The sequence below is a fragment of the Lepus europaeus genome, chromosome 18 (genome assembly GCF_033115175.1).
Source record: "Lepus europaeus isolate LE1 chromosome 18, mLepTim1.pri, whole genome shotgun sequence".
NCBI classification, from domain to species: domain Eukaryota; kingdom Metazoa; phylum Chordata; class Mammalia; order Lagomorpha; family Leporidae; genus Lepus; species Lepus europaeus.
This window is the reverse complement of record NC_084844.1, coordinates 12,879,039-12,896,469: the sequence shown is the minus strand read 5'-3', so window position 1 is coordinate 12,896,469 and position 17,431 is coordinate 12,879,039. Positions and strand designations below refer to the sequence as shown.

The 17,431-nt window shown below is 53.7% G+C and overlaps 1 protein-coding gene across 3 annotated transcripts in view; it reads right to left on the bottom strand.

Moving 5' to 3' along the window:
- PRKCA (protein kinase C alpha) overlaps positions 1–17,431 on the bottom strand; it is a 420,895-nt gene that overhangs the window by 71,101 nt on the left and 332,363 nt on the right. For all 3 annotated transcript variants that reach the window (XM_062175255.1, XM_062175253.1, XM_062175254.1), the window contains 3 exons: positions 3,085–3,241; positions 1,359–1,493; positions 1,038–1,134 (listed from right to left, as the gene is read on the bottom strand). In XM_062175255.1, coding sequence (XP_062031239.1) covers positions 1,038–1,134; positions 1,359–1,493; positions 3,085–3,241 — 389 coding nt within the window. The remainder of the gene's footprint in view (positions 1–1,037; positions 1,135–1,358; positions 1,494–3,084; positions 3,242–17,431) is intronic.

Below are 17,431 nucleotides of genomic sequence, written 5' to 3'. Positions count from 1 at the left end.
TTATGATAACACCCTTGGGAGATCAGCCTGTCTGGATGTGGCCTTTGCATGTCACTTTGGGAACCATACAATAAGGAAGACAAGACCACCAGCCTCCCAATGGTGTCAACATTTCAGTGACACTTCCGTGTTGGAACATGCATGTGTGCGTGTGTGTGCACCTGTGTGTGTACATGTGTGTGTGTGGTTCTTTAGGGTGTGGAAATTTCAGGAAATCTTGGTTATTCTGCAGAGGGGAAGGATTCAAGAAGGTATGCGCCTGTCACACAGAATGAATCTCTCAATAAGCCCAAACTCAGGGTGATTAGAGGAAGGGAAAGAAAAATCAGAAGTTGTGACTTGGAACCAAAGGCAGGTGCTCCCAGAAGAGGGGGCTCACTGCAAGCTGAGATGTCCGGACAGAGAAGAAGGGAGAGCAGGGAGAAGAAAAGAGAGGAGCGAGGAGGAGGGGAGGGAGAAGCGAGACAAGCAGCCGGGCAGAAGGCAAACCCAGACACCAAACAGGAAGAGGGGGAGGAGGCTGGTCCGTCCCAAAGATCTGGAGCAAAAATAAAAAGGAGTCCCAGACACAAAGGCAGAGCTGTTTGAGCTGGCTTCTTGGAACAAAACCCAGAACATTTTGCTTTCTGCAAGAAAACAATGTTGTGATGCAGGCAAGGTTTCAGAACGACACACACACAGTCTCCCAGGAGAGGAGGAACAGCGGCTCCTCTTCGGAGGAGCACAAGCCCTTCTTGGTAGGGATCCCTGCCCGTCTCCCCACTGGCACTTCTGTGCAGAGGACACCCCGGTGCTGATTTCTTATGCAGAAGTCAATCACACTCTCATTTCCAATCCCCATTCTCTAAATGATAATCGACGGCTTGCACAGGGAAGTGATTATAGGCAACGTCTGTGTTTTTAAATAAAGAACAAAATTAACATTTAGATTACTTTTTGCCTTTCCACAGTGTACCCACGGCAACTTGGCCCCTGCAGAAGCTCTGCTTCATGAAGGCAAGGCAAGGTGTCCCCGGCCTCTTTGTGGGTGGCCTCACCTCGAATTTCTGCCTGAGCTCCACGTTCCCATCTTCGTCCCCTTCTGGAATGGGCACGTTGTAGTATTCACCTTCTTCTTGGTTCAGCAGCTTGTACCTTTCATAGACACAGGAGAGAAGGCAGTTAGGGTGCTGTGACCCCCCACTGCGGGCTCACGAGCCTCCCTCAACCCCAGTGGAGCTGCCTCGTGGCACGCATCCCTGGGAGAATCCACAGCCGGCATCTGGACACTGATCAGGCAGTGCGAAGGACCTGCGCTGCTTGGTCCGAGTCTCCAGATGGCTACCGTGCGGGACACCTTTAGCCTCAGGGTTCCTCACCATCCACTGGCTGGCATCTTCATGAGCTCCGAGACGCCAAAGGAGAGCGACCCCATGAAGTCATTCCTTGTTGTTCGGTCCCAGTCCCAGATTTCTACAGACAGTCGTCGGTCTTTGTCGGACGGCTTTAATTTGCTGCAACACACACACACACACATATGTTGGCTTATCTTCATCAGATTTTTTTTTTTGGACAGGCAGAGTGGACAGTGAGAGAGAGAGAGAGACAGAGGACAGAGAGAAAGGTCTTCCTTTTGCCGTTGGTTCACCCTCCAATGGCTGCTGCGGCCGGTGCATCGTGCAGATCCGAAGGCAGGAGCCAGGTGCTTCTCCTGGTCTCCCATGGGGTGCAGGGCCCAAGCCCTTGGGCCATCCTCCACTGCCTTCCCGGGCCATAGCAGAGAGCTGGCCTGGAAGAGGGGCAACCGGGACAGAATCCGGCGCCCCGACCGGGACTAGAACCCGGTGTGCCGGCGCCGCTAGGCGGAGGATTAGCCTAGTGAGCCGCGGCGCCGGCCCATCAGTATTTCTATGGCATGGCCGCAATCTAAGCCTGAGATAGACAGTGTTTTCTATTTTCTTCCTGTGCCAACAAAATACCAACCCCTTACTATGGCAAGCAAAGCTCTAGACCGGGCCTTTGCAAACCATGACCCATGGCCCAATCTGGCCCACTGCCTGTTTCTATCAAGTTTTATTAGAATGTAGCCATGGCCTTGTGTTTACGTATTGGCTATGGTTGCTCTGACATGGGGACCTCACTGTGGGGGTGCAATGGAGCCTGGATGGCTCACAAAGCCCATCCCATACAGAGACCTGTTTCCCATGGGCCAGTCTACACCCGACTCATTCAGCCCTCCTGCCCCTTCTTCCAAATCTACCTCTGACGTCCTGGCAAATCCCTCAAGGCCCACTTTAAACACTGCCGCCTCCGGGAAGTCTTCCCTGATTAAAGATGAGGATGCTCACTTCAATGCCATTGACAGCCTCTGTGTTATTGACTTACTTTGCTTTCCATCTTATTTAAATTTGTGCCTCATGCCCTCCCCTAAGGAACCAAAGTCCATCAGGAGATAAGATGCACCTTGCATACTTTTACATCAAGTGTAATAGCGGCCAGTGCCGTGGCTTAACAGGCTAATCCTCCGCCTTGCGGCACCGGCACACCAGGTTCTAGTCCCGGTTGGGGCGCTGGATTCTATCCCGGTTGCCCCTCTTCCAGGCCAGCTCTCTGCTGTGGCCCGGGAAGACAGTGGAGGATGGCCCAAGTGCTTGGGCCCCGCACCCCATGGGAGACCAGGAGAAGCACCTGGCTCCTGGCTTCGGATCAGCGCGATGCGCAGGCCGCAGCGGCCATTGGAGGGTGAACCAACGGCAAAAAGGAAGACCTTTCTCTCTGTCTCTCTCTCTCTCACTATCCACTCTGCCTGTCAAAAAGAAAAGAAAAGAAAAAAAAAAGTGTAATAGCTCACAGAGAATACTTCTGGGTACAGAACAGGCAATGATCATCACGTGGGGCCTGTAGAACACAGCTCTCGGCAGAGGAAGGCACTGTCTGTTCACAGGGGTGATGGCAGCCACCTGCTGGTGGCAGCCTGAGACAGCGCGAGGAAGGAAGGCAGCGTCAAGGCCTTCATGGGGAACATGCCTGGCTGCCTCTGGCCACAGGGTGGGCAGCTGCTCGGTGGGTGGCAACGAAACTCAATCAAGAGGAGAGACCACTTACAACGTAAAGGACTCGTTCCACTGGGGGTTCAGTGTGGAGCGGATGGTTTTGGTTTTTTGTTTGCTTTCATTCTTGGGATCAGGAATGAGCTTCAGCTTCACGTAGGGATCTGAAAGCCCGTTGGGATCCATGGGGATCAGGTTTTTTGCATCTCGTACTGTGAAGAGAGAGGGAAGACGACGTTACCCACACAAGAAGTGCCCCACGTGGACCTGTGTCCTGCCATCGACCCCAAGCTGAACAAAAGCGACAACATCACGTTTGAAGGGAAGAGGAGGTGAGACTCTCAAGGTCTGACTCAGCGCGAGAGGAGCTGCCTGTCACCATCACTGGCAGTCACCGGGCACCGTGTGGGTCCTGTGCTCCGGCCTGGGTACCCAGCACCTCCCCAAACCTGCTGAAGTAGAACTTGCATTTCACAGGAGTCCCAGGTGACTCTGTGGCTCTCTGGGGGCAACACTACCCTCCCCCCCTGTCCGACCTGGGCCATGGAGCTGCACACACACTGGAACTTCTAGAAAGTGCTCTTTGTAAAGGCTGGTGGTTTCCAACCCCAGCTGTACACTGGAACCGCTTGGGGTAGAGGGTGTGAAATGTTCCAGTGATCAGGATTAAATCAGAGTATTTGAGGGAAGTGACCCAAGTACTGGGTATTGAAAGTTCCCCAGGTGATTCTGCTGTGCAGCAGTGGGCAGGAGCCACTGGCATAGGCAGCTGAGATTCACAACGGGCAGGCCCATGGACCTGCGGCACGGCCACCACCTGGCAGCCTGGTAGATGTGCAGAACCTTGGCCCCACCTCACAGGTACAACCTAACTTAGAATTCTCATTTTTAACAAGACGCCCAGACAACTCCAATGCATGTTTTAGCCGGAGAAGCACTAACATGGGAAACAAAAAGGCCATTTCACGGCCGAGGGAGGAGGCAGAGAGAGGGGCTGGCAGGGGCTGACGACAGTGGGCGTGGCGGTCGGGAGCCAGGGTGCATCAGGGTGACCGGTATGCTGATGCATATGCAACTGAGATGTAAGGAGATGCTAGCCCCAAGCGGTTCCAGTGTACAGCTGCCAAGTGAGACCAAAACTCACTTCCCCCAGGGGCCCTGTCATACACGTGGGACACACCGCTGGAGCGAGGACCAGTTCTGGAGCTGAGTGATGTGGAACACCCCAGAGCCCAGGAGCACCGTAGGCCCAGGCATCACCGGGGGCACAGATCCTGTGGCTCATTTCTTATCTCTCACTTTCTGCAAGAACCAGATTGTTTTGATCGACTGAATTAGGATAGGGGAAAAAAAAAAATCATGCTACTTTGACCAACTATTGTGAATGAGACTTTTAAGAAAGATCTAACAGGCCCATGGAGGGTCCCAGAGGAGGACAGTCTAAACATCGCGAAAGAGAAACAAGACATTTCCCTTGCGGGCTCAGTCACAGCAGCACCGACCACGGGACACAGTGACAGTGAGGTCCCCTCGCATCTCGTCAGCAGTTCTGCATCTGGATGTAAAAGAGATGGCCGCTGCCGCAGTGCATCTGTGCCGTGAAACCGGCCACTTCGGAGCGGGAAGTCTATTCTGTGATGCCAGGACTTTAATATAGAAACACAGCATACTAATTATATGCCCATCGCTTGGCTTGAGATGGGTACCCTGCAATTTCTCAGCTGCTAGGCCTAGCACTAAGGAAAACCAGCCCAGGTTAGAGGGTTATATACTTTCCTGCTATCGTAAGATATTATTTCTGCATAAAACCCATTCAAGGCAGGTGGCTGGGTGAGCCCAGGACACGTGTGGCTTGAATCAGTGTCTATGATCAGATGGGTCTGTAGGCACAGGTGCTGTTTCATCAGCTCAGAGGCTCGGGCAGCCTCAGCCGGGCTGGGGACTCTGAGCCATGGTGCCCCAGGGTGGGTGGCACAGCGCAGACGTAGCAACAAAGATGGGGACTTAGCCAAGGGCCTGCTTGATGGGGACAAGTGAGGCTGTGGACTTGGGCAGACAGGCAGGCAGGAGTGACCGTCCTGTTTTCCTTGGAGGAGCGAGTTAGACCCCAAAACCTGCAGTCAGGTGGGTGACCGGTGTGCACTCGCTGCCCGAGGGGCTCAGAGTGTGGGCGGCTGGGGTCAACGCCCTGCTCTACACTCAGCAGAGCTGTGAGGCCTGGGAGAAGTCACCCCTGCTGTCAGTCCGTACATCTGCAGGACAGGGCCAATGAGAGTGCCCATCCCTCAGGGTCACCGGGAACAGTGGGTGAGTTACTGTCTACCAAGTACTTCGAAGGCACCTGGGACAGAGGCAGTGCCACATGGGTATGGCTACGGTTACTACCAGTCATCTTCAGAGGTGGTTCTCGGTTCTAGAATTTCTAGGGTTAGGCTAGAGTTAAACAGTCAGTCCCTAGCTGTTCCAAAATAGTTTCGGATTAAAAACAACAACATTCAGTGCAATCAGAGCGGCCCTAGCTTCCCCCTTCCGGGTCTCCTCTCTGAGCTCCCTCTGAGGTTGCTGTGGGGTCCTCTGGCTGGGTTCAGGTCACAGTGAGGGTACACACACAGGGCACCCTGTGGAGGACACAGCTGCCCCACCCACACAGGGACGCGGCCTCGGGCTGCACAAAGGCCAAGTGCCTCCACGTTCAAGGACAACGTGGTCCTTCACACGCTCTGTTTGGCTTCAGAAAATCAGCCCTGGCTGCCTCTTCTCTCCCTCTAAGAGCATCCTTGTTTAAAGTTCCTGCCTAGAAGCCAAGGCCGAGAACAAAGGCTCAAAACAGGGACTCGGTGCAAAAGCCGGGATTGTTCCGTGAGTGCTGACCCAGCGATGCCCTCCGCCTCCACCCCGCGTGGAGCAAAAGCAGACACGAAATTCCGTGGTCCCACTCCATACCATGCCTAAGCAAAAACCAAGTCCCCTGACACGACAGAAAAACAGCAACCCGTCTCTTTTGTCTGGATCCTAACAGCCAGGAAATGAGAACCCTAAAATGTCAGGGGGCGGTGTAGGCAGACAAGGGGCAGAGGACAAGAGGGGTTTGGTCTCTGTCACAGGACCTAGCATCACTCAACCTCGGGCAACAGATGGATCCATGGGGCTCGTGTTCAAGCACCAAGAAGTGGAAAAAAAAAAAAAAAAATCTCGAGGATCCATGGTTCTGTTAACTGCTGGACATCCATGGTGTTCTTTCAAAGAACTTCTGATCCATGAATTGATTTCTGATTTCTTACAGAGAGATGATCACACCTGAATGTAAATTTAGCGCCAGAGGAACTTGATGGAATGCTTTATTTCTAAGAAGTCTGCCTTCAGAGATGAGGCAGAGACGTCACCTGTGTGTGAGCCTTGGCTTCCCTGCCAGGTAGGAGTGATTTGGACCAAGTGGCCTGAGGTTGTAGCCAGGGCCCTCTAGCAGCGAGGAAGATCATGAACCTGATGGCGATGGTGACGACGGTAACAGCATCTCTGGAGAGAGAACTACATGGCAGGCACTGCTGTAAGTTCTTCACAACAGCAAGACGGGTGTTGCTATCTAGCCACTGGCAGATGGGGGCCTTAGGCAGAGAGAGGAGAGATAACCCGCTCACAACATGAAGACAATGAGTGGCCAAGCCTGGGGGAACCTGGGATGCAGAAAACCCGGCTTTTGCTTTTTTTTTTTTTTAAAGAAAAAAAAAAAAAAAGAGAGAGGACTAACAGGCCAGTGATGACCATGGGGCCACTGCAGTTAGGGCAAGAGCACCAGAGGGCAGGATACCACGGAGGCTGCCGGGAAGGCTCTGCCCATCGCTGCTAGGGGCGGGGAACAGGGGTTCCCCCTCTCCACCTCCCTCTGCTGCAGGTGTCAATTCTCGGGCAAACAGCACAGGGAAGGCACCAAGGGGAAGGACGACTGGAGCAGGCGTGCACTTGAGCTGGACCCCTTTGCACCAAAGGAGAGATTTTAGAGACCACAAAACAGTTCTGAACTCAGGGAAAACGACATTCCATGAAATAACCCAGACGTATCCAAAACTGTGTTCATTTCCCCCAGGACAACGGTCAAAATATCCACCTGTGTAGACCTCGGGAGGCCCATTGGCTGGGTGGGGCTGCCTTTTGTTCAGTCAACAAGCATCCACTAGCCCTGTGCGGGAGCAGCACAAGGCATGGTGTGGGGGAAGGGCTTGGGTAAATTAAAGGTCTGGCCCTGGCCAAATTCCCGTCTGTTTGCCGAGGGAGGAGTGTGCGCTGGAGAACACCCTGCCTCTGGTTGAGGCAGAACACACCTCCAGCTCTGGCCCACCTTCTGCAGGCGGGGACCATGGTGCTCATCGGGAGAATGGGGGCTGGGAGGCAGAACACACCTCCAGCTCTGGCCCACCTTCTGCAGGCGGGGACCACAGGTGCTCATCGGGAGAATGGGGGCTGGGAGGCAGAACACACCTCCAGCTCTGGCCCACCTTCTGCAGGCGGGGACCACAGGTGCTCATCGGGAGAATGGGGGCTGGGAGGCAGAACACACCTCCAGCTCTGGCCCACCTTCTGCAGGCGGGGACCACAGGTGCTCATCGGGAGAATGGGGGCTGGGAGGCAGAACACACCTCCAGCTCTGGCCCACCTTCTGTAGGCAGGGACCACAGGTGCTCATCGGGAGAATGGGGGCTGGGAGGCAGAACACACCTCCAGCTCTGGCCCACCTTCTGCAGGCGGGGACCACAGGTGCTCATCAGGAGAATGGGGGCTGGGAGGCAGAACACACCTCCAGCTCTGGCCCACCTTCTGCAGGCGGGGACCACAGGTGCTCATCGGGAGAATGGGGGCTGGGGTGGTGTTCTGTGGCTACTGACACAAATGACCGTGCGTGCCACGGCTCACAATAGTTCTCCACAGTCCGACATCAGCACTGCAGGCCCAAACCAGCACGGTCAGGGGGCCGGGCCCTGACTGGCCTCCAGGAAGGGCTCCTCGCCTCCTCGCCTCCTCCAGCCTGTGGAAGCTGTGTCCACATCCCGCCACTCTCTGCTCCATCCCCACGTCCCCTTCTCCCCTGGCACGTTAAAGTCTCTCTGCCTGTTTCTTGTAAGCACACAGAGGACTGCATGGGGCCACTCCCAGATAACGCGAGGTACACTCCTGGCTTCAGGACCTTCATTGCACCTGCCAAGACCTTTTTCCCAAGTAGAGGTCACACTGACAGATTCCAGGGGATGGGGTCTGCTACCTTTGTATGGTCATTGTCTGGCCTGTGACAGGTACCATTAGGGAATTTCTTCCTGGGCCGATAAAAAATGTTGTGGAATTAGATGTTGGTGATGGTTGCACAGTCTTGTGACTACATGCAGGGTCTTCATAAAGTTCATGGAAAATGGTTATTATGAAAAAAATCACATACAGATTTCAAAATGTTTTGGCACCAAAATAAACATCGTTTGAATCCACTTTCCAGGAACTTTTTGAAGTCTTCTTATGCTTAAAGCCACTGAACTGTACAGTTTTTAAAGGGTGGGGACAGGGGTTTGGCCCAGCAGGTGGGATGCTGGCTGGGACGCCTGGACCCCACCCTGGAGCTCCTGGGTCGAATTCCTACTCCGCTCCTGGTTCCAGCCACCTGCTGGCACACACCCTGGAAGGCAGCAGGTGATGGCGTACGTGCCTGGTCCCTGCCACTCCTGTGGGGAATCTGGATTGAGTTCCTGGCTCCTGGCTTCTGGCTTCTACCTGGCCTACTCCCAGACATCTGGGGGAGTGAACCAGTGGGTGGTAGCTCTGTTCCTCAAATACATAAAACTTTTTTTTTTTTAAATCACAGCTCTTATAAATTTTTAAAAGGTGAATGTTATGGTGTGTGAGTTCTGTCTCAATACAAAGAGAACAGATGCATTATTGACAGTGTCACGTGCCTCACGCCACCAGCTTGATCGTCACAACCCCCCCGTGTGAGGATGGCTCGGTGTCCATCTTCTGGGTAAGACAGCCGAGTCACAGAGAAGTCAAGTGACTTGGGGCACTGGCGAGGGCAGCGTCAGGAGTGAGGCTGGGGCTGGGGCATTAACCTGAACCCCGTCTCCTTGGGCTGGCCTTTGCATTCCAGATCACCCACCAAGGCAGATCAGGGGGCACCAGACTGTCAGTGATTTAGGTCTGGCTGGCCACGCGAGTCTCCACAGCACAGCTAATCGAGCCGGCCGTTGTACAGCAAAAGCAGCTACAGAGAGTATGCAAGTAAGTGAGCAGGCATACCAACTACACTTTACTCAAATAGAACCCATGGGCCAGGTTTGGTCCTCAGGCCAGAGTGTGCTGATCCCCAGCACAGAACAAGCACCACCCCAACAACACCGTGAACTGTCCTGGGGAGAGACGCACACAGAAGAGGACTCTCCTGTCTTCCTGGACTCTGACCTTGCCCTCAGAGGGGTCCTGGGTTGGGGCTGGGAGAGAGGGCGTCCTTTGTCGTCACCTGGCGACTCGGCAGAACCTTCGAGCCGGCATCCTCCCCCTGTCCTTGCCCTTGCTCCTTTGGGTGCAAGTCTCCACCCCTCCACGAACCTGATGTGCAGCTTCCTGCTTGCAGCATCGGCTCTGGCCATGACCCCAGCCTGTCCCACACCTGAGCTACACCCAGAGACCAAGTGCAAACACTGAGCATGATAAGGCATCAACGGGGCCATTCTTTAATGAAGGCTTAGCTAATCCGGAAGTAAGGGTTTTATAGGCAGGTGCACCCAGGAGCACTGGGAGGCCAAAACGCTGCCCTGCGGGAGGGGAGCTGGGCAGGGGTGAGGCCCCTTGCTTCTGGTCACCTGGGCTTGGTGTCCACAGTGCTGAGGGCCTGCTCTGCTCATAGTGGTGTCTCAAGGGGCCACTGGCCAGATCAGAAAGCAAAAGGGACAAACTCTCGCTCCACCGCTCACGACAACGTGGCGGCTCAGTCACAAGGCGAGGCCCCCGGTTTCCTCTCCCTGGCTCACTGTGTCCTGAGGACACACAGTGCTTGTGGCTTGTTTGTGCTTCCTTGGTGAGGCCTCTCCAGTTGCTAGTGCCAGGGAGAAAGTGTGCGTGAGAGGCTGCCAGCTCCTCACGCCGCCACAAGGCCGTTCTGCGTGGGGGGCCGGGAGCCAGGACTCCTCGGCTCACGTGGCTTGGTGTCCTGGTGCAGTGACAGACTGCTCCCAGGAGGGGGCTGGCTGAGTGCCCTTCCCAGTGACGCTGAGTGGCAGTGAGCTTCTGGGTCTAGGGCCCTCTCACACCATGCAGGCAGGGTCCACGTTACAGGTGGCGGTAAGCAAGGTGGCACAGGACCCTGGGAAGGGACCAGAAGCAGCCAGGGTCACACGGAGGAAGGGCCAGGCAGGCTCCAGCTGGCACAGGCAAGGGCACAGTGAGCTGAGGCTCCCAAGCCACATAGGGATATCCTGAAACCCTCTGGCTGGACGTTCTTCATCTTTGTTAAGGCATGAAGCCCTCCGATGCATCTGTGAGCGCTGAACTGAGGACCTCCGCGGGACACCACAGAGCCAGGGGCTCCAAGGACAGAAGGCTCTTCCTTCCCCCGTCCACACGGTCACAGCCTGGGTCAGTGAAGGCGCCGCCCTACTTGAGGTCAGTTCACACTTTGCCCGGGGATGGAAGGAGGTGAGTGCTGAGGTCTGAATCTGTCCTCCCCATCCCAATCCTGTGCTGAAATCCCAAGACGACAGCATTAAGAGGTGGGGTCCCTGGAAGGTGTTCATGTCCAGAGGACAGACACTCAGGAATGGGACCAGTGCCCTCATAAAAGAGGCCCAAGGAAGCTGGTTTGTCCCTTCCGCCACCTGAGGACACAGGAAGACGGTGCCTCACAACTCGGCACCTGCAGGGGCTCTGCTCTTGGCTGCAGCCCCCCGAGAGCTGCTCACGAGGCCCACAGTGCATGGGGTCTTTTTACAACAGCCCGAGAGCTGGGAGGAGACCTGGCAAGGGGGAGCGAGACCTCTCTGGGGCCTGGGCTCGGCAGGCAGGGAGGCGTGAGTGAGGGGGCTGCTCCACAGTGGGGCGCTGGGCTGGATCAGTGCAAACACAGGTCTCCGCTCGTGGGCTCCCACTAGCGGTCAGGCTATGTTTGCCCAAGGAGGCAACTGACTTCTCATGCAGTTAGCAACCAAAGCTGATGGGCAAGGCGAGTGATGAGGGCGGCAGCCCCGTGGACCCCCGGCCAGCACACGGACTGAACAGAATCACCTGGCCAGAAGCAAAAGGCACCAAAGAACCACTTCCTCCTTCCACTAGCAAACTAAACTGAGAGGCAGATTTTCAATTGTAGCCTGAGTGGCATTTAATTACATTACTCTTGGGGCTCCCGCTGTGGAAACAGGCCAACAATCTGTGTGTCCTGTGTGTTAACACCTCTACTAAACCTCAGGGGTGTTACACACGCTGGCCCACCTCTATGGAGCAAGTGGTGGAACAACTGAGGAGCTGGCATCCGTTCTGATTGGCTGGTTGAGGATGTTTGACATCCAACCCCATCATCACACCGAGTACTTATCTCACAGACCCACACCACACCGGGGAGGCCAGCCTCTTTGCTACTAATTATCGTGAACCCCTGCACCTCCATTATTCATTCAGGAACTGTCTGCTGAACACGTGGATCTCCATGCTCTTGCCCTGAGCTCCTGGTTGATGAGCCCAGGCCTGGGCACACCCAGCGGGCCGCCCTCCCCCGGTCTCAGTGCTACCAGCTCTCCCCTCTGCACAAGACCCATCTTCTCCAACATTCTAGTTTCCTGCCAGCCCAGCTCTCAGGACTTTCATCTCTGCAGACGATAGCGACGTGGGGCAGGGGTGCACCACAGGCTCCCCAGGCACCCCCTCCCCCCCAGTAAGGTGAACCCGAGAGTGCTCAATGGCTTCCTTCTGCCCACTGACAGAAGCTAAGGCGGAGAGAAAAGCTTGGGAACGCCTGGTCATCTGGCTGCAGTGCATAAAGTGTCCATTAGGAGGCAGCGTAGGACAAGGAAAAGCCCCAACAGGCCCTTTGACAGGCGCTGTGAGGTGGGCTGAAGGGAGGTGGTTTTCAGAAATGTAAATTCCTGGAGACAGCGTTCGCATCCCTGCATAGCAGAGGTCTTCAAGAGGTTCTAGGAAAGGCGTACGATGAAAAAACCGTGCAAGGATTCCAAAGTGCTTCACACCCAAGTAAACTTTTCTTTGGAACTCATTTTCCACCAACTTTCTAAGCCCCACACTAGAAGACACGGTGGGCAGCTCCCAGGGTGTCAGCTCATGGGACAGATCCATAGGAGCAAGGACTCAGTTCCTCAAAAGTGACCCCAACGAGTGGACAATCACACCTTCTATCAAAGCTCTACAAGCCCAGTGTTCCTCCCGGGAAAGGGGTCCGGCTGCGACAGAAACAGTGTTTTCCAGGTCGTAAGGCTGAAATGCTTCTGTATAAATAACATAGGAAGTTAGCCGCTTTAGTTACTTACTTTTTTCTTCTAGGAGTAATGATACACTCATTGTACAAAATTCTAAATGCAAAATTTAAATTTTAAAAATATGAATTTTAAATATGAAAGTATAAAGAACATTAAAATAGCCTATGCTTCCACTATGAGAGAACAATGTTGGAAATCGGTATATTTAGTGCCACTGCCTTTGTCCTACATTTTCTGTCTACACTGAAATATTTTTATAAGATTCATATCAGATGTACTATGAATATAGTTTCAGATCTTGCCTTTATAACATAGGAAAGTATACACTTTCAAAATGTATCTGTGGCATAGTGGCTTAAGCCACCGCCTGCAGCACCAGCATTCCATATGGGCGCCAGTTCGAGCCCCTGGTGCTCCTTTTCTGATCCAGCTTCCTGCTAACGTGCCTAGGGAAGCAGCAGCAGACGGCCCAAGTGCTTGGGCCCCTGCACCTATGTGAGAGACCCAGAAGAAGCTCCTGGCTCTTGGCTTTGTCCTGGTCCAGCCCCTGCTGTTGTATAAATAAATAAAATCTTTTTTAAAATAGGATGTTTTTGATGCCCACATCCTGTTTCATGGATCCATCACAATTTACTAAACCAGGTCTCCAGACACACGGGCACCTTTGTAAACAACATCACAACGGATCGTCTTCAGGTATAAAAGTTCACCTAAGTTCCAGATGTTTTTTCCTTGGGAAACGTTCTTCGAGTAGATTAAAGGGGATACAATTATTCAAGACACTTGACATTCATGGCCACATGACTCCCCCAAAAGTTGTACTGAAGTCCTACCGGGGGTGTGGTGAGCGAGGTAAAGAATCACTTTTCCCGGCTCCCTCGGCTGCTTTCTCCCCTGTGTGGTTACTTGGCCCTCGGTGCTGCTCTTCCTTGGATTTACTCCTTGTTCTGGTTTCCTACGGGGAGGTAAAGAATGTTCTGAGTGGGTCGGACGAGTTGTCTGCATGGGAGCGGGAGCAGCCCTTGGTCGAGTTTGCCGCAGACTGTGTTTAGATCTCGCGGCCAAGCTCCCGAGACACAGACGCTCGACTTCCGAAGCAGCCGAAGCTGTCGCCCGTTTCCTTTCATCTCTCCCGTTTCTTTAAGGCCGCAGACGGCCCTTTACCCTTTCTGGGCTGAGCTAAATATTCCCGGATGTTTTCTTTCATTATTTTGTTTCTGTTTTGTATTTAACTTTCAAATCCATTTGAAATTTATTTTCATGTACACTGTGAGGCAAGTGCTCATTGTTTTTTTTTTTTTTTTTCTTTCAGGCGTTTGGACAGCTCTCCCCACCACATCTGTGGAAGGAGCCGTGCCTCATCCGTTGGTTCAGGGGCCTGCTGTGGGTTTGTCTTAAGCTCTGTTTTCAGGGCCATCTGCTTTATTCATGCAACTTTCTGTGAATTCTCGCAATGAGCCTACTCTTTGATTGCTCTAGATCACCACGATGCTTTAAAACACAGCAGTGCTAGTCCTGGGCAGCCTCTTCCGGCAGGTGCACAGGGGCACGGGCAATTCCATTTCAGGTAACTCAGCCCAAGGGAAAGGCCAGACAGCCCGACTGCAGGAGACGCTTACACCTCCTCGCCGAAAGCCTGCTTCTGCCGCGTGTGGCTTTACACCTGCTGCTGCCCTCCTACCTCCTCTTGCTTTGCTGTCAGGCTCCTGCTATGCAGTGTTTCGCTTGCATTTATCTTTTCCGGAAAGTTAGAAACTATAATTGTTGCTTAATTCTGACCATCTTAATATTCATGCTAATGCATTTTTTAATCTGACATTTCTCTGATTATCAAAGGGAAGAAGGAAATAGTGTCTTCTGAGCTCTCCCTGCAGCGTGGTCGTCTCTGCAGCGTGGTCGTCTCTGCAGTGTGGTCATCTCTCCAGTGTGGTCGTCTCTGCAGTGTGGACATCTCTCCAGTGTGGTCGTCTCTGCAGTGTGGTCATCTCTCCAGTGTGGACATCTCTCCAGTGTGGTCATCTCTCCAGTGTGGTCATCTCTCCAGTGTGGTCGTCTCTGCAGTGTGGTCATCTCTCCAGTGTGGACATCTCTCCAGCGTGGTCATCTCTCCAGTGTGATCTCTCCAGCGTGGACATCTCTCCAGTGTGGACATTTCTCTGTATTGCATGAGGGGATTGGTTCCAAGGCCCCTTGTGGACACCCAAGTCCCTTAAATAACACAGTGCAGAATTTGCATATAACCCGTGCGATCCTCTCATGTGCTGGAAATCACCTCTAGATTGCTTAAACACATTGTAACACGTAAATGCCCTGTAAACAGTTGTTTCACCACACTGTCTGGCGAGGAGAAAAGCCCGGATGTTCACTGCAGACCCGACGTTTGGATTTGTGGTCGGACGAAGCCGTGGACTCAGAGGGGACGGTTGTACATGGAAACTGACACGGGCTGGGTCCTCTGCCTCCGACCTTGAGCTCCCTTCCTCGTGTTTGTGATGACAATGTTATGGGGTGCAGGGTCTCTCCTGTTACTGTTTCCATGTGATCTACAGTTCCCAGCACGCTGGAAGGCTCGCTGCTTGTCCTTGTTTACTACTCACAGGACTTCCCACACCTAAACTCTTCAATTCACTTCATCCCGCAGTCCTCTTAGCTTGTCTTCACGTAGCTTTTCCAAGAAAGCCTGTGCAGAGGGGCCGGATCTGAGCCCACGCGTCCTGGAGGGTGCGCAGAGGGGCCGGATCTGAGCCCACGCGTCCTGGAGGGTGCGCAGAGGGAGAGGATCTGAGCCCACGCGTCCTGGAGGGTGCGCAGAGGGGCCGGATCTGAGCCCACGCGTCCTGGAGGGTGTGCAGAGGGGCCGGATCTGAGCCCACACGTCCTGGAGGTGTGCAGAGGGGCCGGATCTGAGCCCACGCGTCCTGGAGGGTGCGCAGAGGGGCCGGATCTGCGCCCACGCGTCCTGGAGGGTGCGCAGAGGGGCCGGATCTGAGCCCACGCGTCCTGGAGGTGTGCAGAGGGGCAGGATCCAGTCTGCGTGAACAGTCCGGGGGCAAAGCCTCCCCAGGCTGAGCACTGTACACAATGAGCAGTCTCAGGTCCACCTGGCTTTTGTTCTGTATGCTGCCTTCATGCAGGATCTTCAGAAAGTTTCTGGAAAATGTGTTAATGAAACAACCAGGCAGGGATCTCAAAATGTTTTTGGCACCAAAAAAATATTTATTTTTAAAATCCATTTCCAGGGCCAGTGCTGTGGCATAACAGGCTAGACCTCTGCCTGTGGCACCAGCATCCCATATGGGTGCCGGTTCTAGTCCCGGCTGCTCTTCTGACCCAGCTCTCTGCTATGGCCTGAGAAAGCAGTGGAAGATGGCCCAGGAGCCTGGAGAAAGCTCCTGGCTCCTGGCTTCAGATCAGCCCAGTTCTAGCTATTGTGGCCATTTGAGGAGTGAACCACTAGATGGAAGACCGCTCTCTGTGTCTCTCTACCTTTTGAATAAAAAAAAATGTAATAAATTCCATTTCCCACAATCTTTCCGAAGTGTGTCTGTCTGGAGGCAGGGGGGAAGGAGTGTGAGAGGGCTCCCATCCATTGGTTCACTCCCCAAATGCCCAGGAGCTGGGAACTCAATCCAGGTCTCCCACATGGTTGGCAGGGGTGCAACGACTTGAACCATATGTGTTGCCTCCCATGGTATGCATTAGCAGGAAGCTAGAATTGGAAGTGGAGCTAGGATCTGAATCCAGGCACTCGATATAGATGTGTGCATCTCAAATGGTGTCTTAATTGCTGTGTCGAATGCTTGCATCTCTTCATATATTTTTTATTTATTTATTTATTTTTCTTTTTGACAGGCAGAGTGGACAGTGAGAGAGAGACAGAGAGAAAGGTCTTCCTTTTGCCGTTGGTTCACCCTCCAATGGCCGCCGCGGTAGCGCGCTGCGGCCGGCGCACCGCGCTGTTCCGATGGCAGGAGCCAGGTGCTTCTCCTGGTCTCCCATGGGGTGCAGGGCCCAAGCACTTGGGCCATCCTCCACTGCACTCCCTGGCCAGAGCAGAGAGCTGGCCTGGAAGAGGGGCAACCGGGACAGGATCGGTGCCCCGACCGGGACTAGAACCCGGTGTGCCGAATGGGCCACATTTTCTGCGTGTTTTCCCTCTTAACTCATTCTCAAAAAGGGAAAGATACATCCAGGCTTGGTGTTTTCCAAAAGATGCTGTGCTTGGATTCCCGCCTTGGCTCTGTCTTCTGTCGACTTGGAAACTGGTGAGTTTGCTTCCCTCGGAACGAATCTGACACTCACACTGATGTCCATGGCTCCTGGTCCAGCGACTGGTCTGTTTTCGTTGGACCAGGCAGGCACACATTCAACTCACAGTGCTTGGAATGCAATCAGTCACAGAACCCTCCTACACCGAGGTTCTCACCTACACATCTGTCCACTGACCCTCACCCCAGGACAGAGCCCAGCAAGACCAGCCCTTCTGTTTTTCCTTTGAAAGGCACAGTCTGGCCTGTCACTTCGGAAAGATGAAAGAACACAGGACTTCAGTCTCCTAAGGAAGGGAGGCTCTGAAGCCAAGGGCTGCGCCCCAGGCTTGTCGGCTGGCAAAGGCGCCATGCCTGTGAGCAGAGGGGAAGGCAGCGAGACTCCTCCTGATTTCTCTCAGGTGCACAGAACTGGACCATCACATGCACCACGTGCGGCCACATCACAGGGAGGCTTTCTGCGTGCAGGACGGTCGGGCTGTTGGAAGCTTCTCCAAGGTCATAAATGGTTTGTTAGTCATGACTGTAGGTTTATGTCTTTCCCTGTCCTTTCTCTTTTCTTCCTCTTAGTATTTAAGAGCTTATCAGCTGGTTAATTCAACCCAGAAATCCAAGGACATCTGAATTTGCTAAGTAGTTCTTAGAATCCCACTGTTTCTAGAAACCCTGGTTAACTGGA